This window comes from Anomaloglossus baeobatrachus, chromosome 3, assembly GCF_048569485.1.
Source record: "Anomaloglossus baeobatrachus isolate aAnoBae1 chromosome 3, aAnoBae1.hap1, whole genome shotgun sequence".
Taxonomy (NCBI): Eukaryota; Metazoa; Chordata; class Amphibia; order Anura; family Aromobatidae; genus Anomaloglossus; species Anomaloglossus baeobatrachus.
Window position 1 is genome coordinate 659,867,941 of NC_134355.1, and position 25,321 is coordinate 659,893,261.

At 46.1% G+C, this 25,321-nt stretch overlaps 1 protein-coding gene across 2 annotated transcripts in view; it reads left to right on the top strand.

The window, feature by feature from the left end:
* LOC142296993 (cytochrome P450 2K4-like) overlaps nucleotides 1-25,321 on the top strand; it is a 206,169-nt gene that overhangs the window by 36,688 nt on the left and 144,160 nt on the right. For both annotated transcript variants that reach the window (XM_075341190.1, XM_075341191.1), the window contains one exon: nucleotides 4,473-4,633. In XM_075341190.1, the coding sequence (XP_075197305.1) occupies nucleotides 4,473-4,633 (161 nt within the window). The remainder of the gene's footprint in view (nucleotides 1-4,472; nucleotides 4,634-25,321) is intronic.

Genomic DNA, 25,321 nt, shown 5'->3' on the forward strand with positions numbered 1-25,321 from the left:
ACCGTCTGCCTCCTTGCCAAAGGTGACTGGGCTCCGACCCAGCCACCTGAGTAGACTGTTGGCAGGCCTGCTCATAGGTCTGCCCTTGGACTCAACCTCTCTCCTTCACTGTCAAGTCTACTCTGCACTCTGAACTTGTATGTGTCTTTCCCACCTCCAGGCCTGTGACCTCCTTGGTGGGTGGAGCCAACTGCCTGGCTCCGCCCCTTTGGTGTGGACATCAAACCTGGAGGGTGGTGACAAGGGTTTCTTGGTTGGCCGCTGTCACCTTTTCAGGGAGGGGGTGTGTGTGCATGGGACTACCTGGGATGACCTGACTAGTCCAGGGCTTCACAGAATCGCCTCCTCCTTGGTAATTAACACCACATCCCACACACAGGAACATCAGCCACAAAGCCTAGTCACCTCCCCATGACAGCCAGGACACATCAGTGGGTGGGACCAGGCGGATGGGAACACCCACCTAGGGGTCTTGAGGTGACAAGGGGAGGGAACACGTTAGTTAGTGAGAGTTAGTTGTTGGAGTCTAGACAGTCAAGTCAGACGGAGTCAAACAGTGTCGAGTCTGACAGTGGAGCTGTAGTGCAGTGTCGTCAGTGTTGGAGCCCTTGGACCACGGGAGAACCGACTAGCTGGCAGACAGCAGTGTAGGGCCACAGGTGACGGAGATCTGGTCGCGGGAGACCTGAAGTGGACCTGGGCAGGGTTGTAGCCTGCCGGTACCGACAACGGGAATCCGATCCGGAGGCCATGCACAGGCGGGGTACCTGGACCCTAGGACGAGGTAAGCTTCAGGCCCCTTTTTAATTGGCCAGAGGGACAAGGTACCAGGCCTTGTTTCCGAAGAGAGAGAAGCCCAGAGAGAACAAACCAGCAGCCCAATGTGGGGGATAGGGTGTCTGCCAAGAACCCATTAAAATCCCATGGGTCAGAGTTTGCGGGCAACGGCTCCCTCTGCGTACAAAGCTGCAGGGGAGCGGACTTCTCCCATTCCAAGCGGGTTTAATCAACAAACAGCAAGACACAAGTGCAGGATTTAGGGTCCCTACCTTGCTAACCCATGTGTGGGACCAGAACACCTCTCCCACGGCAACCGGCATCCGGCCTTGGTTTACAGTACAGACTCTGTGTGGATTATTTCTAATCATGAGTACACTGGTGTCACCCGGTCTAACAACCCGCCGACGGCGTCCCAGCACTGCTCCCTACCTACACCTGGGCCCCGGGACTACACCTCCCCTACCCGTGGAGGGGATACCACCTTGCTGCCCAACACCATCGGTCCCGGACACTGGCCTCAAGAGGTAGCGGCGGTGCCACCATCCCATCACCGCAACCCACAGGTGGCGTGACAGAAAAAAACCTAACTCCCCTGTAAATACCCCTTTTATCACTGTTGCGAGGACAGGCGGTTGCACGAGCCCCGGGTCCAATCACCACTCAAGCCCCAGACATGATCTCGGATCCGAGCACCCTCGAGCAGCCCCTTTGCCGAAGCGGAGGCGGCACCTGTCTGCGACATATACACCTGCATTTCCCCTTGTTTTTTGCTGGTGCTAGAGTTTACTCCTATGCTGTCCAGATTGCAAGCAGTCAGCTTGAAATCTCTTGTTGTAATGTGTTGTCATATGTTGCTGTCATTCTCTCAACTTTATCTTACTGATAATTTGTCCATTTGCATTACCCTGTTTGTTTTCTCTGTGTGTTCTTCAGGTCATGGTGGGGTTGACTAGTGCTCATCCTGTCTGGTCACTACCTAGTGCCTTTTCAGGGTTAGCCAGTTCCTAGGTATACTGATTTGCGCATGGACATCAGGGAAGCCATGTCCCAGCAATAGATCTTATCAGGGAGTCACCAGCTTTCCCCTTACCTAGAGACAGGGTATCCCTCACATCCTGTCTTCGTTCATCTAGTATTCCCCCATACCTAGCGTACAGCGCCGACTCCAGGTTTTTGTTGGCCCTGGGCGAAAGAGTGTCAGTGGGCCACATCCACACATAGACATGCACAGATACATACACATACACGCATACGTACACATACAAATTTAAAGAGAAATTAAAAAAAACACATATATATAGACATAAATCTAGACACAGTCATATACACTGACATACATAGATAAACATTATACATGCACACACAGACACATTATTTTTATATTTTTATATATTTATATATATTTCTAATATTGGGATGCCAGCAACAGCCTCATTCACCTCCCCACGTGCCTCCATCCAGCTCCTCCTAGATTGGTGGCAGTCACTAACAGACATGGCCGCACATAGAGCACACTAAAGCGGGCTTTACACGCTATGATATTTCTAGCAATTGCTAGCGATATCGTACGCAAAAGCACCCGCCCCCGTCGTGCATGCGATATCGTGTGATCGCTGCCGCAGCGAACATTATCGCTACGGCAGCGTCACACGCACTTACCTGGTCGGCGGCATCGCTGTGACTGCCGAACAATCCCTCCCTCTAGGGGGAGGTGCATTCGGCATCACGGCGACGTCACTAAGCGGCCGGCCAATCAAAGTGGAGGGGCGGAGATGAGCGGGACGAACTTCCCGCCCACCTCCTTCCTTCCTCATTGCGGGCGGGACGCAGGTAAGGTGAGGTTCCTCGCGATGTGTGCTGCCGCAGTAACGAGGAACAACATCTATAAACAACCATTAACAATTTTTGGTTTTAGGACGACCTCTCCATGGTGAACGATCTGAAGACATTAACGATATCGTAGTGTGTAAAGCCCCCTTAGCACTGCTGTATATACATCACAAGAGAGGCTGGGGACATACACATTACTGGGGGGCATACATATTACTGAGAAAAGGGGTATACAGCAATGGTGGGCATACAGCTGTAGAGGGGAGGCAATGGCTCTGGGTTGGCAGACAAACAGCTCTGAGGTGGGGGGTGACATGCAGCTCTGGGGGTATACAGCTCTGGGGTGGGGGGGACATACAGCTCTGGTGGGTATACAGCACTAGGGTGGGGGAACATACAGCTCTGAGGAGGTATATAGCATCAGGGTGGAGTGGACATACAACTCTGGGGTACAGTAGTATGCAGCCTCCATATTCCTCCATATAGTGTTATGAAGCACCCATAGTCCTCCATATAGTATTATGTAGCTCCCATGTAGCATTATGCAGCCCCCATATTGCACTCTGCAGCCCCCATATGGCACTATGCAGCCCCCATTTAGCACAATGCAGATCCATATAGCATTAGGCACCCTCATGTAGTATACAGCCCACGTATAGCACAATGCAGACCCAGATAGCATTAGGCATCCTCATGTAGTATACAGCCCACATATTCCACAATGCAGACCCAGTTAGCATTAGGCACCCTCATGTAGTATACAGCCACCATATAGCACAATGCAGACCCATTTAGCATTAGGCACCCCCATGTAGTATATAGCCCGTATATAGCCCAATGCAGACCCAGATAGCATTAGGCATCCTCATGTAGTATACAGCCCCCATATAGCACATTGCAGACCCAGATAACATTAGGCATCCTCATGTACTACACAGCCCACATATAGCACAGTGCAGACCCAGATAGCATTAGGCACCCTCATGTAGTACACAGCCCACATATAGCACAGTGCAGACCCAGATAGCACAGTGCAGAGCCAGATAGCATTAGGCACCCTCATGCAGTACACAGCCCATATATAGCACAGTGCAGAGCCAGATAGCACAGTGCAGAGCCAGATAGCATTACCCATCTTCATGTAGTACACAGCCCCTATACAGCACAGTGCAGACCCAGATAGCAATAGGCATCCTCATGTAGTACACAGCCCCTATATAGCACTGTGCAGAGTCAGATTGGATTAGGCACCCTCATGTAGTATACAGCTGCCATATCATTTAATGCACCCCCATGGTCATCTGGCCACAGTGAATGTACATACTCACTTCTCCTCGTAACCCTGCTGCTTCGGTCTCCTCGACACGTCCACTGCTGTCGCCCGCTCTGACCTCTCTGCAGGTGCGCAGTGATGACATCACCGTGCTCTGGTGCTGATCTGTCAGAGCGCCGACAGAAACAGCTTGGAGAGTGAAAAGAGAGGAAGCGCGCCGCTCCATCTCATCATTGCTTTCAATTGTATCGGCAACTGTGATGCCGATACAATTGAAAGCGCGATCCTCGGCGGGGGGGAGGCCGGTGACAGCGCAGGCACCGGGCCCCCCTGACTAGCGGTACACCACTCTTGCCACCGCGAGTGGGCCCCTCCCAGGGCCCTGGCATTTGATCGGGTTTGCCGGGTGCTGACGCCGGCCCTGCTAGCGTAAAACAAACCTTACAACTTTGGCTTCTTATGTAGATGAATATAAATACTTAACCATTCTAAAATCTATTTAGACTTTCAATCTATCTGTAGAATGGGTAACAAACTGGGATTTTACTACCTCATCATTATACTCACTTTCTTTTTGCTATTACTTAAGGTGAACCCTTTGACAACACGATGATAATGAACACTGCCATCTGTAATTTTACTGTATCATTATTATTTGGCCATCGCTTTGATTCTGATGATCCGAGACTTGAGATGTTTTTGATCAAAATAATGGACGTTGCCAGGGTACTTGGATGTCCCGCTACCTTGGTAAGTTCAGTGTTATTATGATTTTTTTTTACAATGTGCTTATATATGTATTGTCTTTATCAACCAGATATTAGAACACCATGTTTTCCGCCATTCACAAGGACTCACTCAGGCCTGGGAACTGCTACCACTATAGGACGTCCCACCAGAGAGCGCTGAGCAGACATGATCTACCTCTTACCACATAGAGATCATCAGCAATAATTGTTGCACACTGTATTTCCAAAAGTAAAACTTAATGTAGCTGCTGCTCCAGTAAGCCTTCAAAACTGGATTTAAATGCTATTAACCTGCAAATTACCACTATATCAAGTGGTAAATGAGATTTCTATTTGTGACCGGTTCCCTCTAAACCTAAAGGCCCCGTTACACGCAACGACATATCTAACGATATGTCGTTGTGGTCACGGAATTTGTGACGCACATCCGGTGTCGTTAGCGACGGTGTTGTGTGTAACAGCTAGGAGCGAGTGTTAACGATCAAAAATACTCACCTAATCGTTGATCATTGACACGTCGTTCATTTTCAAAATATCGTTGGTCGTTGTGGACGTAGGTTGTTCGTCGTTCCTGAGGCAGCACACATCGCTACGTGTGACACCCCGGGAACGACAAACAACAGCGTACCTGTGTACCGTCCCGGGGCTCTGCCGGCTGCCGAGCCGCTCGGATCTGTGCTCGTCGGTGGGTAGCTCGAACTCCTCCCGGACCCGGGGGTCACGTCGCTCTGAAGGGATGCTGGCGCTACGTGAGGGGTGGTGTTCGGTGGGGAGGTCCACGGCCGAGGCCGCGGTTGTTTTGGGGGTTAAGTTCGTGACGCCACCCACGGGTTGTGGTGAATTGATGGACACCACCGCTGCCGTTGACTAGGCTCCCGGGGACGGTGTTGCGCAACTTGGTGTTGACCCCTCCGTGGGTAGGGGGTGATGGTCCCGGGGCCCGAGGGTGCTGTGGAGGGGGATGCGTGCTGGCGTGTTGGTGCGGTGCGGGGCGCGGCCCGAGGGCACTGTTGTATTCACTATTACAGACACACTGGAGTCTCTGGTAAACCAAACAAGATGGTGGACGGTGCCCGCAGCCGGCTGCGCTTCTTCCCTTTTTCAGGTTGGTAGTTTCCGCCTTTCTCCTGCACCTCACTTTTAGTAGAATGGTGACTCCTATGCCTGAGCAACGGTAGTCCGCTCCCCGGCTTTGTGTGTGCCGGTAGAGCCCGTTTGCCCGCAGACGCTGGCCCGTGGGATCTCGATGCCTGGGCGGTGGCTTTCTATCCCTCTGGTTGGGCTGTTGTCTTCAGTCGGGTCTTGGGTGGGAAAGGACCTAAAGTCCAGACCCCAATCAGTGAATTCGGCTCGGTCCAGTGGCTTTTGGACCTCGTAGTGGGTCTGAGTATCCCTCCTAGTGCTCCGGTTTCCAATCAGTTTCCCGGTTCGGTACCAGCGGGCCACTACCTGGTTCCTGTCCCTTACAGTTCCACTGGCTGTAATCCCAGCTCCTGCAGGCGGCCACCACCATCTGCCTCCTAGCCACAGGGTATCCGGGCTCCGACCCAGATCCCTGACAGACGTTACTCCTCTCTACTCCACTCTCCTCTCAGATCTTATCTCATCTGCTTGTTTTCCCGCCTCAGGCCATCTGAACTCCTTGGTGGGCGTGGCCAACCACCTGGCTCGGCCCCCCTGGTGTGGACGTCAGAACCTGAGAGGGGTAACTCAGGGTTTTAAGGTTGGCTGCTGGTACCGTTTTAGGGGAAAGTGTTTGTGTAAGGGCCTACCTCTGACTACCTGGCTAGTCCAGGGCGTCACACCTGCGTCCTCCGGCAACAAGGTGGGAGTGTCGATAATGCGGCTGGTCTCCGCTCCTCCGCTTCTATTGGTCAGCCGCTGTGTGACGTCGCTGTGACTGCGCACGAACCTCCCCCTTAACAAAGAGGTTGTTCGCCGCCCACAGCGACATCACTAGGAAGGTAAGTATGTGTGACAGGTGTTAGCGATATTGTGCGCCACGGGCAGCGATTTGCCCGTGACGCACAAACGACGGGCTAGCGATATCGTAGTGTGTAAAGCCCCCTTTAAATATGTTTCTGATGACAGATCACTGCACAATGTCTTGGTTTTGCTGTGATTTTTGCTGTAATTTTCAATAAATTCCACAATAAACTGCCAAGGGAGAAAAAGCGCTTGACAAAATATGGCACTCACTCAATGAATAAAAATTACAAAGTTTTATTAGTGCATAATAAAAACCATACAGTAATACATAAAAACTGACACCACCATATAAACCAAGGGCCCCTTATGCACCTAAGTTCTTAAAATATATAATAATATAAATATAGCCAAAACCAAATAACAGAGAAGGCTCCTAATAGAGCACAAGAAAATATAGCAGAATAGCTGAATACTATCAGACAATGCAAGGTAGGACAAAGTCTACAAAACAACCATATAACATATAGAGGTGAAGCGCACCAAGCATATAATATAGCTGATATATAGTATATTCCCACTATAACCAGACAAGGTGTAGAAAAAGCCGAGCTTGTGTCAAAATTAGGATACATGAGCAGCAAGATAAGCTATCACACTATCATCGCCTATCACGGCTTCATTAGGAGAAAGTGTGGTAAGATTAGCATGAGTAAACACATGTATATATACATAATTTATTAAAAAGTAAAATAGGGAGGATGCACAGCCACAATAGTAGTAACAATAAATATAAGGGTAGTGCTCTATTAGGAGCCTTCTCTGTTATTTGGTTTTGGCAAGATTTGTATTATTATATATTTAACACTAGAAGTCCCAGAGAGGGGTCATTTAACATTCCTACCATTGGAACCCTATGGAGCTCGAAATTCCTGGGACTTCTAGTGTTAAAGAACTTAGGTGTCAAGCGCTTTTTCTCCCTTGTCTATTGCCATTGCTTGACAATTGTGCACCCTTATATTTATTGTTACTACTACTGCAGCTGTGAATCCTCCCTTTTTTGCTCCACAATAAACTGCCACATGATCACTATATACAACTGCATTTCAAAAAATTAGAATATCATCAAAAAGTTAATTTATTTCAGTAATTCAATACAAAAAGGGAAACACATATATTATATAGAGTCATTACACACAGAGGGATCTATTCCTATATATTATATACAGTCATTACACACAGAGGGACCTATTTCTATATATTATATAGAGTCATTACACACATAGGGATCTATTCCTATATATTATATAGAGTCATTACACACAGAGGGATCTATTCCTATATATTATATAGAGTCATTACACACAGAGGGATCTATTCCTATATATTATATAGAGTCATTACACACAGAGGGATCTATTCCTATATATTATATAGAGTCATTACACACAGAGGGATCTATTCCTATATATTATATAGAGTCATTACACACAGAGGGATCTATTCCTATATATTATATAGAGTCATTACACACAGAGGGATCTATTCCTATTTATTATATAGAGTCATTACACACAGAGGGATCTATTCCTATATATTATATAGAGTCATTACACACAAAGGGATCTATTCCTATATATTATATAGTCATTACACACAAAGGGATCTATTCCTATATATTATATAGAGTTGTTGCACACAGAGGGATCTATTCCTATACATTATATATAGTCATTACACACAGAAGGATCTACTCCTATATATTATATATAGTCATTACACACAGAAGGATCTATTCCTATATATTATATATAGAGTCATTACACACAGAGGGATCTATTCCTATATATTATATAGAGTCATTGCACACAGAGGGATCTATTCCTATATATTATATATAGTTATTACACACAGAAGGATCTATTCCTATATATTATATATAGAGTCATTACACACAGAGGGATCTATTCCTATATATTATATAGAGTCATTACACACAGAGGGATTTATTCCTATATATTATATATACACTGTGTTCCAAATTATTATGCAAAAAATATTTTTTCATATTTTTCTAAATTATCTTTATGAATTTCAGTCATTGTTATTTTCCAGTCCTCTACTATTCAAGTATAATTGAAATGTTTTTGATCAAACTGCCTATGTAAACAGTATATTTTTTAAAAATGCACTCAAAATGCATGTTCCAAATTATTATGCGCAGCAGAGTTTTCAACCTTTTTATTTTTATTTTGAAAAACAAAATGGTCAATTGTGAAATTATAAGCATTATCAGCTTATTACAAAATGAAATCAAACAGTTTTCAAGTCAAAACTTAATTCTAGGTGATGTTATATTTGCACATAGGACCCCTTGTTTGAAAGAAGCTTCTGAACTCTCTCGTCCATTGAATTTGTCAGTTTTTGAATGGCTTGTGATTCAATTGTTTTGCATGTGGACAGAATACCCTCCCAGAGCTGTTGCTTAGATGTGAACTGCCTCCCACCATCATAGACACTCCTTTTGATGATGCTCTAGAGGTTCTCAATGGGGTTGAGGTCAGGGGAAGATGGTGGCCACACCATAAGTTTGTCCTCTTTTATTCCCATAGCAGCCAGAGATGCAGATATGTTATTTGCAGCATGAGATGGTGCATTATCATGCATGAAAATGATCTTGCTGCGGAATGCACGGTTCTTCCTCCTGAACCATGGCAGGAAGTGCTTTTTTAGAAACTCCACAAGATTATGCAGTTCATTTTTACCCCTTCAGGGATCCTAAAGGGGCCAACAATCTCTCTCCCCATGATTCCATCCCAAAACATTACTCCACCTCCTCCTTGTTGGCGCCTTAGCCGTTTTTTCATGGGGTGTTCATCAACCAGCCATCCTCCACTCCATCCATCTGGACCATCGAGCATTGCACGGCACTCATCGGTGAACAAAACAGTTTGGAAGTCAGTCTTCATGTATTGTTTGGCCACTGGAGCCGTTTCTGCTTGTGTGCAGTGGATAGAGGTGGCGACAGGATGGCTTACGCACAGCTGCAGACCTCTGAAGGACCCTGCATCTTGTTGTTCGGGGGACGTTGGAGGCACCAGCAGCTTCAAAAACGTGTCTGCTGCTATGACAAGGCATTTTAGCAGCTGCTCTTTTAACCTGACGCAGTTGCCTGTTGGAAAGAGTCCTCAATTTCTCCTTATCAGCACGCACACGTGTGTGCTGTGAATCAGCTACATACTTCTTGATTGTGCGATGATCACGATGAAGTGTCTTGGCAATGTTGATTGTAGTCATGCCTTCACCTAAATACTCCACAATTTGTTGCTTCTCAGCAGCCGACACATCCTTTTTCTTTCCCATTTTGGCAACAAATGTAGGCTGCTTAATAATGTGGAACAGCCTTCTTAAGTAGTCTGGCCTTTATTTGGACACACCTTAGAAACTAATTTGCACAGGTCTCTGCAATTGCTTTCAGAGATATAAAGAACCCGGACACACATCACCAGCAATGAGTTTACATGACAAACAAAACATTTATGACCTTATCACTCCTAAACTCTTTTTGCATAATAATTTGGAACACAGTGTAGAGTCATTACACACAGAGGGATCTATTTCTATATATTATATAGTCATTACACACAGAGGGATCTATTCCTTTATATTATATAGTCATTACACACAGAGGGATCTATTTCTATATATTATATAGAGCCATTACACACAGAGGGATCTATTCCTTTATATTATATAGTCATTACACACAGAGGGATCTATTCCTATATATTATATAGAGCCATTACACACAGAGGGATCTATTTCTTTATATTATATAGTCATTACACACAGAGGGATCTATTCCTGTATATTATATAGAGCCATTACACACAGAGGGATCTATTCCTATTTATTATATAGAGTCATTACACACAGAGGGATCTATTTCTATATATTATATAGAGTCATTACACACAGAGGAATCTATTTCCATTTATTATATACTCATTACACACAGAGTGATCTATTCCTATATATTATATAGAGTCATTACACACAGAGGGATCTATTCCTATATATTATATAGAGTCATTACATACAGAGGGATCTATTCCTATATAATATATAGTCACTACACACAGAGGGATCGATTCCTATATATTATATAGTCATTACACACAGAGTGTTCTATTCCTATATATTATATAGAGTCATTACACACAGAGGGATCTATTCCTATATATTATATAGAGTCATTACACACAGAGGGATCTATTCCTATATATTATATAGAGTCATTACACACAGAGGGATCTATTTCCATATATTATATAGTCATTACACACAGAGGGATCGATTCCTATATATTATATAGTCATTACACACAGAGTGTTCTATTCCTATATATTATATAGAGTCATTGCACACAGAGGGATCTATTCTTATATATTATATAGTCATTACACACAGAGTGATCTATTCCTATATATTATATAGAGTCATTACACACAGAGAATCTATTCCTATATATTATATAGTCATTACACACAGAGGGATCTATTCCTACATATTATATAGAGTCATTATACACAGAGGGATCTATTCCTATATATTATATACAGCCATTACACACAGAGGGATCTATTACTATTTATTATATAGAGTCATTACACACAGAGGGATCTATTTCTATATATTATATAGTCATTACACACAGAGGGATGTATTCCTATATATTATATAGAGTCATTACACACAGAGGGATCTATTTCCATATATTATATAGTCATTACACACAGAGGGATCTATTCCTATATATTATATAGAGTCATTACACACAGAGGGATCAATTTCACGTGTTTATTTCTGTTAATGTTGATGATTATGGCTTACAGCCAATGAAAACCCAAATGTAATTTCTTAGAAAATTAGAATATTATATAAAACCAACTGAAAAATTGATTTTACACTCAGAAATGTTGGCGCCTACTGAAAAGTCTGTACAGTAAATGCCTCAATACTTGGTCGCGACTCCTTTTGCATGAATTCCCGCATCAATGCGGCGTGGCATGGAGACGATCAGCCTGTGGCACTGCTGAGGTGCTATGGAATCCCAGGTTGCTTTGATAGCAGTCTTCAGCTCATCTGCGTTGTTGGCTCTGCTGTCTCTCATAGATTGTCTATGGGGTTTAGGTCAGGTGAGTTTGCTGGCCAATCAAGCACAGTGATACTGCAGTTAGTAATCCAGGTATTGGTACTTTTGGCAGTGTGGACAGGTGCCAAGTCTTGCTGGAAAATGAAATTTCCATCTCCAAAAAGCTTGTCGGCAGAGGGAAGCATGAAGTGCTGTAAAATTTCCTGGTAGGCGGCTGCACTGACTTTGGTCTTGATAAATCACAGTGGACCTACACCAGCAGATGACATGGCTCCCCAAACCATCACTGATTGTGGAGACTTCACACTAGACCTCCAGCAGCTTGGATTGTGGCCTCTCCACTCTTCCTCTAGACTCTGGGACCGCGATTTCCAAATGAAATGCAAAATTTACTTTCATCTGAAAAAAACCCTTGGACACTGAGAACAGTCCAGTTCTTTTTCTCCTTGGCCCAGGTAAGACGCTTCTGGCATTGTCTTTTGGTCATGAGTGGCTTGACACAAGGAATGTGACACTTGTAGCCCATGTCCTGGATACGTCTGTGTGCGGTGGCTCTTGAAGCACTGACTCCAGCAGCGTCCACTCCTTGTGAATCTCCTCAAATTTTTAAATGGCCTTTTCTAAACAATCCTATCAAGGCTGCAGTTATCCCGGTTGCTTGTGCACCTTTTTCTACCACACTTTTTCCTTCCACTCAACCTTCCATTACTATGCATGGAAACAGCAATCTGTGACCAACCAGCTTCTTTAGCAATGACCTTTTGTGGCTTACCCTACTTGTGGAATGTGTCAATGACTGCCTTCTGGACATCTGTCAATTCAGCAGTCTCCCCATGATTGTGTAGCCTACTGAACCAGACTAAGGGACCATTTTAAATGCTTAGGAAGCCTTTTCAGGTGTTTTGTGGCAATTATGCTAATTTTCTTAGATAAAGACATTGGGGTTTTCATTGGCTGTAAGCCATATTCATCAACATTAACAGAAATAAATGCTTGAAATAAATCCCTCTGTGTGTAATGACTCTATATAATATATAGGAAAAGATCACTCTGTGTGTAATGACTAGAGTTGAGCGATGTTCGATTGGAACCGTCCGCCAATTTCAAATTCGAGTGATTTTGGTCGGTGTTCGAGTCGTTCGACGAGCTCGAATGATTTGCTTCAAGTCGGCTATTCGAGTTACCGTTTAATAACGGTTCGATCACCAAAAGCGTAGCTAGTTACTAGCTGGCTTTTCACTGTAATAGTGTCAGTCACTGTTAATAATGATATTATCAAAATTCAGCGTATAGTGTGCGGCAGGTAACGGGGTTTAGATCAGTGCTGCTGAGTGCTGAAAGAATGGCGATCAACATTTTTTTTTTCCTTACCGCGCGTACAGTGGGGTGGGTCAGGCTGTCAGCCAATCACAGACACACACACAGCAAAGTGGATTTTTGCCAGACAAGCAAGGGCATGTGTCATAGGCTGTGCATGTCACATGTCCTTGCCCTATAAGACCCGGACATTTTCCCCTTCGCGTCATTATCTCTCTGCTGCGGGTGTGTGACAGTCACCGCTCCCGCTGCTGCTGATGTGTGCATGCTATAGATTTATACAGTGCAATCTACACATCGTTTTAGGGATTAGGGACTTCTTGTAATTTCAGCCCTTTTCAGGGCTACATTACAGCATTTCATAGCCATTTTTGCTAGGCAGGTCTGTGCCAGCGCTGTGCAAGGTTTTATCACAGCGTCTGTCTAACTCAGCTCAGGCAATTCCTTGGGGCTTAGTTTCATTGTCAGGGATAGTAAGTGAGGGTTCCTCTGCTGACAGGCAAGCTACAGCACCTGTGCATTGTACACCACCTGTCCATTTTTACTACACAATTTTAATTGCAAAAAGTGCTGCCAGTTTTAGGGCCATAGTTTCATTGTCAGGGATATTACGTGAGGGTTCCTTTGCTGACAATTTTGCTATATCACCTCTGCATTGTACACCACCTGTCCATTTTTGCTACGACATTTTAAGTGTCCAATTTGGTCACCAACAAATGAGTGGCAAAAGGACAGATGCTGGTGGAAAGAGGAACAGGCGTGTTGGAAAGGGGAAAAAAGTTTGTGTCCATGGGGTAGGTGTTAAAGCAACAGTAACATCTGCTGAAGAAAGGCCATCTTCCAGCAAAAGTAAGATGTCTACTACTTTCCGTGGACAATCTGATGTGATCCCTTTTTTACAGAACCGACCAACTCTACCAAAGGTAGATGATGCACAAAAAAATCACATGCTTGAATGGATCTCAAGTGCTCCATCAAGTGGCCTCTTCTCCACCTCAACTTCAACATCCCAAAGACTCCAGTTCTCTGAGTTGTCACTAGAGATGAGTGAACCGGTCGTGGTTTGGCTCGAGTTTGGTTCGTCGAACGGAGGTCCCGTTCGAGTTCGGTTCGTCGAACGTTCGACGAACCGAACTCGAACCGCATAGGAAACAATGGCAGGCATTCACAAACACATAAAAACACATAGAAAACACCCTCAAAGGTGTCCAAAAGGTGACAAACAACTCACAACACAACACAAACACATGGGAAAGTGACAAGGACATATACTCATGCGAAAACAAAAGAGCTGGACAAGGAAAAAGAGGAGGAGACACAGATATAGGCATGGCACGCCCTTCTAAAATCATGTAAAACACCGCAAGGTGACTCCAAGCAGAGTCTCCCTTTTTTCCAAAAATTGGGCCACACAGACACCCACCCCCTTCAGTGGCAGCACTTGTGCCCCAGTTGTACACTTCACAGGTACATTTGCATCAAGCACATTCAAAAATACGCCATCCTTAACCGTCCCCAGGATGACACCGGGGTAGGTAGCTAAGTCTTTCCTGATCCCAGCTCTGTTCATCTTGGCTTCTTTTTAAAAACACTGTAAGCAAGGGTTACTCCAAGCGGAGTCTCCCTTTTTTCCAAAAATTGGGCCCCACACACACCCACCCCTTCAGTGGCAGCAGTTGTGCCCCAGTTGTACACTTCACAGCTAGATTTGCATCAAGCACATTCAAAAATACGCCATAATTAACCGTCCCCAGCATGACACCGGGGTAGGTAGATAAAGTCTTTGCTGAACCATGACTTGTTCATCTTGGATCATTTTTAAAAACAATGTAAGCAAGGGTTACTTCAAGCTGAGTCTCCCTTTTTTCCAAAAATTGGGCCCCACACACACCCACCCCTTCAGTGGCAGCAGTTGTGCCCTAGTTGTACACTTCACAGCTAGATTTGCAGCAAGCACATTCAAAAATATGCCATAATTAACCGTCCCCAGGATGACACCGGGGTAGGTAGCTAAGTCTTTCCTGATCCCAGCTCTGTTCATCTTGACTCCTTTTTGAAAACACTGTAAGCAAGGGTTACTCCAAGCGGAGTCTCCCTTTTTACAAAAAATTGGGCCCCACACACACCCACCCCTTCAGTGGCAGCAGTTGTGTCCCAGTTGTACACTTCACAGCTAGATTTGCATCAAGCACATTCAAAAATACACCATAATTAACCGTCCCCAGCATGACATCGGGGTAGGTAGATAAAGTCTTTGCTGAACCATGACTTGTTCATCTTGGATCATTTTTAAAAACAATGTAAGCAAGGGTTACTCCAAGCGGACTCTCCCTCTTTTTAAAAAATTGGGCGACACAAACACCCCATCAGTGGCAGCACTTTTGCCCTAGTTGCAAACAGGATGTTTTGATTTGCATCAAGCACATTCCAAATCCACAAGCATTTACTCTCCCCAGGATGACACAGGGGTAGTAAATTCCTTTTGGATCCATGACTTGTTCATTTTGATGAACGTTAGTCTGTCCACATTGTCACTGGACAGACGCATGCGCTTATCAGTCAGCACACACCCAGCAGCACTGAAGACACGTTCAGAGACAACGCTGGCAGCTGGACACGACAAAATCTCCAAGGCGTAACTGGAGAGCTCTGGCCATTTTTCAAGATTTGAAGCCCAAAATGAGCAAGGCTCCATTTGCAAAGTAATGGCATCGATGTTCATTTGGAGATACTCCTGTATCATCCTCTCCAGCCGTTGACTATGTGTCAGACTTGTTGTCTCTGGTGGCCTTGCAAAGGACGGTCTAAAAAAATTCTGAAAAGATTCCATAAAATTGCTGTTACCAGCACCAGATACGGTGCTACTGGTACGGCTAGACTGTTGAAGATGACGAGCCCGTCCCATGTTTGTCAAGTTACAACTGGGAGATTCACTTCCTGCACCTGCACGGTTGTTTGGTGGAAAAGCCGAGCTAAGAGCGAGTAACAGCTTCTGCTGATACTCCTGCATACGTGCGTCCCTTTCTATGGCTGGAATTATGTCACAAAATTTGGACTTGTACGGGGATCTAATAGTGTGGCAAGCCAGTAGTCATCATCACTTCTAATTTTGACAATACGAGGGTCATGTTGGAGGTAGTGCAGCAAGAAGGCGCTCATTTGTCTTGCGCAGCCATGCGGACCAAGTCCACGCTGTGTTTGTGGCATAGAGGTGCTAACCATTCTTTCTTCCTCTGACATCTCCCCCCAACCTCTTTCAACTGAAATTTGACCAAGGTCTCCCTCATCCGCTGAGTCTTCCATGTCCATGGACAGTTTGTCATCCATTTCTTCATGTTCTCCTGCACCTTCCTCAACATTTCGCATGCTACCATGCGCCCTTGTTGATCTGCCTGCCGCGTTGGTGATGATGAACGTCTGGACCTTGGTGATGTTGTTGTCCCTTGCGCATATGAATCCTCCTGTAGTTCCTCCCCTTCCTATTGTCCCACCCCCTGACTCCGAATAGTGTTTAGCGTGTACTCCAGCATGTAAATGACTGGAATTGTCATGCTGATAATGGCATTGTCATCGCTAAAAATATTCGTCGCCATGTCGAAACTGTGCAGAAGGGTGCATAGGTCCTTGATCTGAGACCACTCCATCAGGGTGATCTACCCCACCTCTGCATCTCGTTGGCCCAGGCTATACGTCATGACGTATTGCACCAGGGCTCGGCGGTGCTGCAACAGTCGCTGTAACATGTGGAGAGTCGAATTCCAGCGTGTCGCCACATCGCATTTCAGGCGATGAACCGGCAGGCCGAAAGACTTCTGGAGCGATGCAAGTCGCTCAGCTGCGGCGGTTGAACGGCGGAAGTGAGCAGACAGTTTTCGTGCCCTGGTCAGAAGGCCATCTAGGCCGGGATAGTGTGTTAAAAATTGCTGGACAACAAGGTTCAACATGTGAGCCATACAAGGCACGTGTGTCACCTTGCCCAGGCGAAGGGCCGCCCCCAGGTTTGCAGCATTGTCGTACACAGCCTTACCAGGCTGTAGGTTGAGTGGAGACAACCATTTATTAAACTCGGACCGCAGAGCTGACCACAACTCCTCAGCTGTGTGACTCTTATTCCCAAGACATGTCAAGCTAAAGACCGCCTGATGCCGTTGCGCTCTGCTGCCAGCATAGTAATGAGGGGTGCTTGATTCCTTCTGCGCAGTGAGAACGCTGGTGGCCTGACCAGGCAGGCTTGGGGCGGAGGTGGAGGACCCAGATGAGGTGGAGGAGGCAGAAGCAGTGGCGGAACTTGGACAGACAGAGGATTGACACACAAGTCGTGGGGACGGCAAGACTTGTGCAGCAGACCCTTCACCATCTATCACCATAGTTACCCAGTGCCCAATCAGCGACATGTAACGTCCCTGTCCATGCTTACTGGTCCAAGTATCGGTGGTGAAATGCACCCGTTGACACACAGAGTTTCTCAAGGAAGCGGTGATGTTGTGTGCGACATTTTGGTGTAGCGCGGGCACACTTTTCTTAGAGAAGTAGTGTCGACTGGGCATCTGGTACTGGGGCACAGCGACAGACATAAGGTCTCTAAAATCCTGTGTGTCCTCCAGGCGGAAAGGCAGCATTTCGGTAGCCAAGAGCTTACAGAGGGATAAAGTCAACCTCTTAGCTTTGTCATGGGTCGTAGGAAATGGCCTTTTATTTGTCCACATATGAGGGACAGAGATCTGGCTGCTGTGTGTAGACGGTGTTGAGTAGGGTGTCCCTGGAAAAATGCAGCTTTGTGAGGAAAGTGCAGGCATAGACATGATGTTGCCTTCATCCAACGTTGGTGCTATCGATGTCTGAGAGAGCTGTACACACGCACTTGTTTCCCCTTCCAAAACAACTGACGACCTACCAAGCAAACTGCCTGTTGCGGTTCCAGTGGTGGAAGTTGTGCGTGGAAAACCAGGTGTGACAGCTGTCCCCACAGTCCTAGAAGATGAAGAGCGCGCGGATGAACTAGAAGGGGCAGGCGGTGGATGGTTCGCTCCGCTAGGCCGCATTGCAGCACGGTGAGCTTCCCACCGGGACATATGATATTTATTCATGTGACGATTCATGGAAGAAGTTGTCAAACTGCTGAGGTTTTGACCTCTACTAACAGAATCATGACAAATTTTACAGATCACATCATTTGTGCGATCTTTTGCTATGTCAAAAAAGGACCAGGCTAGGCAAGGCTTAGAGGGCATGCGACCTATTGATCCACCCCGACTAGTGCTCAGAGGCAGAGTGGTGGCTGAAGATGCAGTTGTAGATGTGCTACCAGTACTCCGACTCTGTCCAGGAAGGTGCAAGGTAACTTCGTCATCAGTTGCATCCTCCTCCACCACCTCTGTTGACCTCCTCGAGTGCCTGACTGTGGGTTGACAGTAGGTGGGATCTAGAACTTCCTCATCATTTGTTGTGTATGCACTACCCTCACCCTCAGACCGAGCCTCTTCTTGCCCTGACCAAATATTTAAGATGTCATCCCAATCAGGTATCTGCGTCTCATCGTCATCAGTATGTTCCTCATTGTCTATAACAACAGGTGTTACAGTTGGTGAAAAAGGGTCAACATTATGCTCAGAAACTTGGTCCTCATGGCCTGAATCAGAGACAAAAAGGTTCTGGGCATCACTGCAGACCATTTCCTGGTCTGTACTCACTGTAGCTTGGGAGCAGACCTCTGATTCCCAGGCTATAGTGTGACTGAACAGCTCTGCAGACTCAGCCATCTCAGTTCCACCATACTGTGCAGGACGGATGGAGACTTCAGAGCTGGGAGAAAGCAAGTTTGATTGGGATGACAACTCAGAGGACTGGTGTTTTTTGGATGCGGTAATTGAGGTGGCGGAGAGGGCACTTGTTGGACCACTTGAGATCCATTCAAGCATTTTCCTTTTTTGGCCATCATCTACCTTTGTTCCAGTTGTCCGTGTCCGTAAAAAAGGGAGCACATCGGATTGTCCATGGTAAGTAGTAGACATCTTACTTTTGCTGGAAGATGGTCTATCTTCAGCAGATGTTAATGGAGCTTTGCCACCTTCCCCACGGACAAACCCTTTTTTTTCCTTTTCCAACACGCCTCTTACCCTTTCCACCAGCATCTGTCATTTTGCCACTCATTTTAATTGCGACAAGATTGTGCACTTAAAATGTGGTAGTAAAAATTGAGAGGTGGTGTAGATTGCAGCGGTGGTCTATCTTTATTAACAGCAGAATAAACAACAATAATTATCACTGACAATGGAACTACGGCCCTTAAACTGGCAGCAGTGTTTGCTAGTATAATGGCTTAGTAACAATGAGTTTGAGTGTGCAATGCAGGCAGAGGTGCTGCAAATATCTTTGCACTTGTGGGACGATACAGAAGTCCAACAGCCACGTTTAGGATGCCACTAAGTTCACTCAGTGTTTGCTAGTATAATGGCTTAGTAACAATGAGTTTGAGTGTGCAATGCAGGCAGAGGTGCTGCAAATATCTTTGCACTTGTGGGATGATACAGAAGTCCAAAAGCCACGTTTAGGATGCCACTAAGTTCACTCAGTGTTTGCTAGTATAATGGCTTAGTAACAATGAGTTTGAGTGTGCATTGCAGGCAGAGGTGCTGCAAATATCTTTGCACTTGTGGGACACTACAGAAGTCCAACAGCCACGTTTTGGATGCCACTAAGTTCACTCAGTGTTTGCTAGTATAATGGCTTTTAACAATGAGTTTGAGTGTGCAATGCAGGCAGAGGTACTGCAAATATCTTTGCACTTGTGGGACAATACAGAAGTCCAACAGCCACGTTTAGGATGCCACTAAGTTCACTCAGTGTTTGCTAGTATAATGGCTTAGTAACAATGAGTTTGAGTGTGCAATGCAGGCAGAGGTGCTGCAAATATCTTTGCACTTGTGGGACAATACAGAAGTCCAACAGCCACGTTTAGGATGCCACTAAGTTCACTCACTGTTTGCTAGTATAATGGCTTAGTAACAATGATTTTGAGTGTGCAATGCAGGCAGAGGTGCTGCAAATATCTTTGCACTTGTGGGACAATACAGAAGTCCAACAGCCACGTTTAGGATGCCACTAAGTTCACTCAGTGTTTGCTAGTATAATGGCTTAGTAACAATGAGTTTGAGTGTGCAATGCAGGCAGAGGTGCTGCAAATATCTTTGCACTTGTGGGACGATACAGAAGTCCAACAGCCATGTTTAGGATGCCACTAAGTTCACTCAGTGTTTGCTAGTATAATGGCTTAGTTATAATGAGTTTGAGTGTGCAATGCAGGCAGAGGTGCTGCAAATATCTTTGCACTAGTGGGACAATACAGAAGTCCAACAGCCACGTTTAGGATGCCACTAAGTTCACTCAGTGTTTGCTAGTATAATGGCTTAGTAACAATGAGTTTGAGTGTGCAAAGGGCAGGAGGGTACAGTGGCAGGGTTGTGGGTCTCTGGGTAGAGGAAAGGAAGCCTGCCTTTCTATCCCTCCTAATGGAGAAATGCAGCGAGGAAATCCCTGACCTTTTCTACACAGACGCTGTCATCTTTTGTAGCTGTTAAACTCTGTTTTCACGGACCTGTCACCTATGGCTCTGACCCTGGCGGTATTAGCCCTTAAAAGGATTGATAGAAAGTGCTATCCCTATGCTGTACAGCGCTGTGTATAGAGCATACACATCAGTATTGGAGATAGGCGCTGCACCAGCGGTGACTGACACCAAGGACGCAGAAGACAGATAATGGCGTGCTGGAGGAAAATGTCAGTTTTTATAATGCAGGGACAAGTGACATGGACATCCTATCACACATTCCGTTGCTTCTCTGGCTAAAAGTCCACTTAGCTGTGTGTGTGTCTGGGATTGGCTGACATGCTGGCCCGCCGCACCACACGCGCACGCTTAGGGAAGGAAGACAAGGAAAAAAAAAAAAAATCGCGATCGCCTTTATCGATACAGCAGTGATCTGAATGCGCTGTTCCCGCACACTATACACTGAAATTTCATAATAGTGTGAGTCACAGAGTGACTTACACTATTACAGCGGAAAGCCAGCTAGGAATTAGCTGGTCTTTTTGCTGCTAGAACCGTTCTCGAACGTATCTAGAACTATCGAGCTTTAGCAAAAAGCTCGAGTTCTAGTTCTATCTAGAACAGCCCCCAAAATCAGTCGAGCCGCGAACTGGAGAACCTCGAACCAGGAACCGCGCTCAACTCTAGTTGTCACACCAATCTCACTTGCTTTCTAACAGCTCTCAAGTTTCCATCCACCCTGCAGAGTATGGGGTAACAGAGATGGTTGTGTCTGCAGAGCTGTTCAGTCACACTATAGCCTGGGAATCAGAGGTATGCTTCAAAGCTACAGTGAGTCCAGACCAGGAAATGATCTGCAGTGATTGACAGAAGCTTTGTGAGTCAGTTTCAGGCCCTAATGAAGACGTTTCTGAGCATAATGTAGACCCTCATTTCCAAACTGTAACTCCTCTTGGTGGAGACAATGAGGAACATGCTGATGACCATGAGACTCAGATACCTGATTGGAATGACAGCTTAACTATACAGTCAGGGCAGGAAGAGGTTAGCTCTGAGGATGAGGGGAGTGAGAACACACAGGGTGATGATGAGTTGGTAGATCCCACTTACTGTCAACCCACAGTCAGGCACTCGATGAGGTCATCAGAGGCAGTGGAGGAGGATGCGACTGACGACGAGGTTAGCTTGCGCCTTCCTGGACAGAGACGGAGTACTGGAATCACGTCAACAACTGCATCCTCAGCCACAACTCTGCCTCTAAGCACAAATCGGGGTGGCTCTGCAGGTTGCATGTCCTCTAAGCCTTGCCTAGCCTGGTCCTTTTTTGACATCGCAAAGTATCTCCCAACTCATGTCATCTGTAAGATTTGTCAGCAATCTGTAAGTAGAGTCAAAAACCTCAGCAGTTTCACAACTTCTTCCATGAATCGTCACATGAATAAATATCATATGTCCCAGTGGGAAGCTCACCGTGCTGCAATGCGGCCTAGCGTAGCGGGCCAACCACTGTCTGCCCCTTCAAGTGCATCTGTGCGCTCTTCATCCTCTATGACTGTTGGGACAGCAGTCACACATGCTTTGCGACGCAGACCTTCCACCTCTTTAACTACAACAGGCAGTGTGATTGGCAGGTCGTCAGTTGTTTTGGAAGTGGAAACAGCTGCTGGTGTTGAGCTCTCTCAGACATCAAGAGCACCAACTTTGGATGAAGGCAACATTATGTCTCCGCCTGCACTTTCCTCACAGACCAGCAGTTTTCCAGGGACACTCTACTCAACGCCGTCTCAGCACAGCAGCCAGCCCTCAGTCCCTCAGATGTGGACAAGTTAAAGACCATTTCCTGCGACCCATGACAAAGCTAAGAGGTTGACTTTCACCCTCTGCAAGCTGTTGGCTACAGAAAGGCTGCCTTTCCGCCTGATGGACACACAGGATTTTTGAGACCTTATGTCTGTCGCAGTGCCCAAGTACCAGATGCCCAGTCGCCACTACTTCTCCAAGAAAGGTGTGCCTGCGCTACACCAGCATGTCGCACACAACATCACCGCTTCCTTGAGAAACTCTGTGTGTAACAGGGTGCATTTCACCACCGATACTTGGACCAGTAAGCATGGACAGGGGCATTACATGTCGCTGACTGGGCACTGGGTTCTATGGTGAGAGATGGAGAAGGGTCTGCTGTACAAGTCTTGCCGTCCCCACGAGTTGTGTGTCAATCCTCTGTATGTAGAAGTTCCTCCACAGCTTCTGCCTCCTCAACCTCATCTGGGTCCTCCACCTACGCCCAAAGCCTGTCTGGTCAGGCCACACACGTTGTAACTGCGTACAAGGAATCCCACACACCTCCTTACTATGCTACCAGCAGAGCTCAACGGCATCAGGCGGTCTTTACGTTGAAATGTCTGGGAAATAAGAGTCACACAGCTGACCAGTTGTGGTCAGCTGTGGAGACCGAGTTTCGTAAATGGTTGTCTCCACTCAACCTGCAGCCAGGGAAGGCCGTGTGCGACAATGCTGCAAACCTGGGTGCAGCCCTTCGCCAGGGCAAGGTGACATATGTGCCTTGTATGGCTCACGTGTTGAACCTTGTTGTCCAGCAATTTTTAATCCACTATCCCGGCCTAGATGGGCTTCTGCACAGGGCAGGTCTCTATGTGCTCACTTCCGCCGTTCAAACAGCGCAGCTGACCGACTTGCATCGCTACAGAAGTCTTTCGGCCTGCCGGTTCACCGCCTGAAATGCGATGTGTTGACACGCTGGAATTCGACTCTCCGCATGTTGCAGCGACTGTGGCAGCACCGCAGAGCCCTGGTGCAATACGTTATGACGTATAGCCTGGGCCAATGAGATGCAGAGGTGGGGCAGATTACCCTGATGGAGTGGTCTCAGATCAAGGATCTATGCACCCTTCTGCACAGTTTCGACATGGCGACGAAGATGTTTAGCGCTGACAATGCCATTATCACCATGACAATTCCAGTCATTTACATGCTGGAGCACACTCTAAACAGTATTCAGAGTCAGGTGGTGGGACAAGAGGAAGGGGAGGAAGTACAGGAGGATTAAAATGCGGAAGGGATACCAAGATCTACAAGGTCCAGATGTTCAGCATCACCAAGGCGGCAGGCATGGTACAGTGGGGGAGAGGAATTAACAAGGGTGCATGGTAGCAGCCAAACTGTTGAGGAAGGTGCAGGAGCTCAGGAAGAAATGGAGGACGAACTGGCAATGGGCATGGAAGACTCAGCAGATGAGGTAGACCTTGATCACATTTTTGTTGTTTGTGGTTGGGGGGAGAGGTCAGAGGAAAAAAGCACGATTCTCACCTCGCCGACACAAACACAGCAAGGACTTGGTCCGCATGGATGCGCAAGACACATGAGCGCCTTCTTGCTGCACTACCTACAACATGACCCTCGGATTGTCCGAATTAGAAGTATTGAAGACTACTGGGTTGCCACACTCTTAGATCCCCGGTACAAGTCAAAATATGGCGAAATAATTCCATCCATAGAAAGAGACGTACGTAAGCAGGAGTATCAGCAGAAGCTGTTATGCAATCTTAGATCGGCTTTTCCACTAAACACCAGTGGTGCACGGAGTGAATCTCACAGTTGTAACTTGCCAACCATGGGACTGTCAAGTCATCATCAGTCAACCTGATTTTAAAAATATTAATTAATAAAAATAAAAAAATGTGTGAATAAAAAGACTAGGTGCAAAACAAGCTAAAATGCAAAGTAGGCCGGCCATCAGAGAGAGAAATACCATCTACAGAAATGATGCAAAGCTCAAGCTCTCGTTCAAGCCCATAGGGGACATTGTGCAAAATCTTACAATCCAACGTGTCTCTCGTTGGGCAAGTGTCTTTTTAACATCCCCCCACGGATCCCCATATGGATGACATTGATTCCTATGAGTTTCAGGGATTGTGGGTCACAATTGTGAAATCGCTTGAAGTGAGCCGGCAAAGTTTTTAATTTGGTAATATCTTTTCTATCTTAGCCGCCTCAATATCTCTAATATGTTCCCGTATCCGGGTGTGGAACTCCCGGGATGTCAGGCCAACATATATCTTATTGCAGGCACATGTTGCATGGTAAATGACATTTTTTGTGCCACAAGATATATAATGATCCACCACAAATTCCTTTTCGTGTCTCGCACCCCTAAACACCCCTGTCCTATGTACGTTAGAACATGCCATACAATGGCCACAGGGGTAACATCCCTTTATGGGACGGGTAGCTCCAAAGGGATTTTTACAAATGGGAGCATAATGGCTCTGTATCAGGAGGTCTTTAAGATTTCTTGATCGCCTCGGTGTCATAGCCGGTTCCCCCGTGATGCACTTGCCAAGGACAGGGTCAGAGCGCAAAATGGACCAATGTCTTCTCATTATTGACCTCATAGTGTCCCATTGGTCATTAAAAGTCTCAATGAACCGAATAATATTCGGATCCTCCCGTCTACTCTCTTTATTGTATAATAGTTGTTGTCTTTCAACATTTTTAGCCCTATTATACCCGTGTCTCACACTGCGATGGCTATAACGTCTCTCAAAAAGCCGAGATTGTAACTCACTGGCTTGCTTTTTGAATGACTCTGAAGTAGAGCAAAACGGCGCCTCCGTAAGTATTGTCCTATCTGGACGGCCCTTATCGTGCTATGATGGTGAGAAGAGGATGCATGTAGGAGCGCATTTACAGATGAGTTTTTCCTGTAGACATCTGTCTGCAAATGC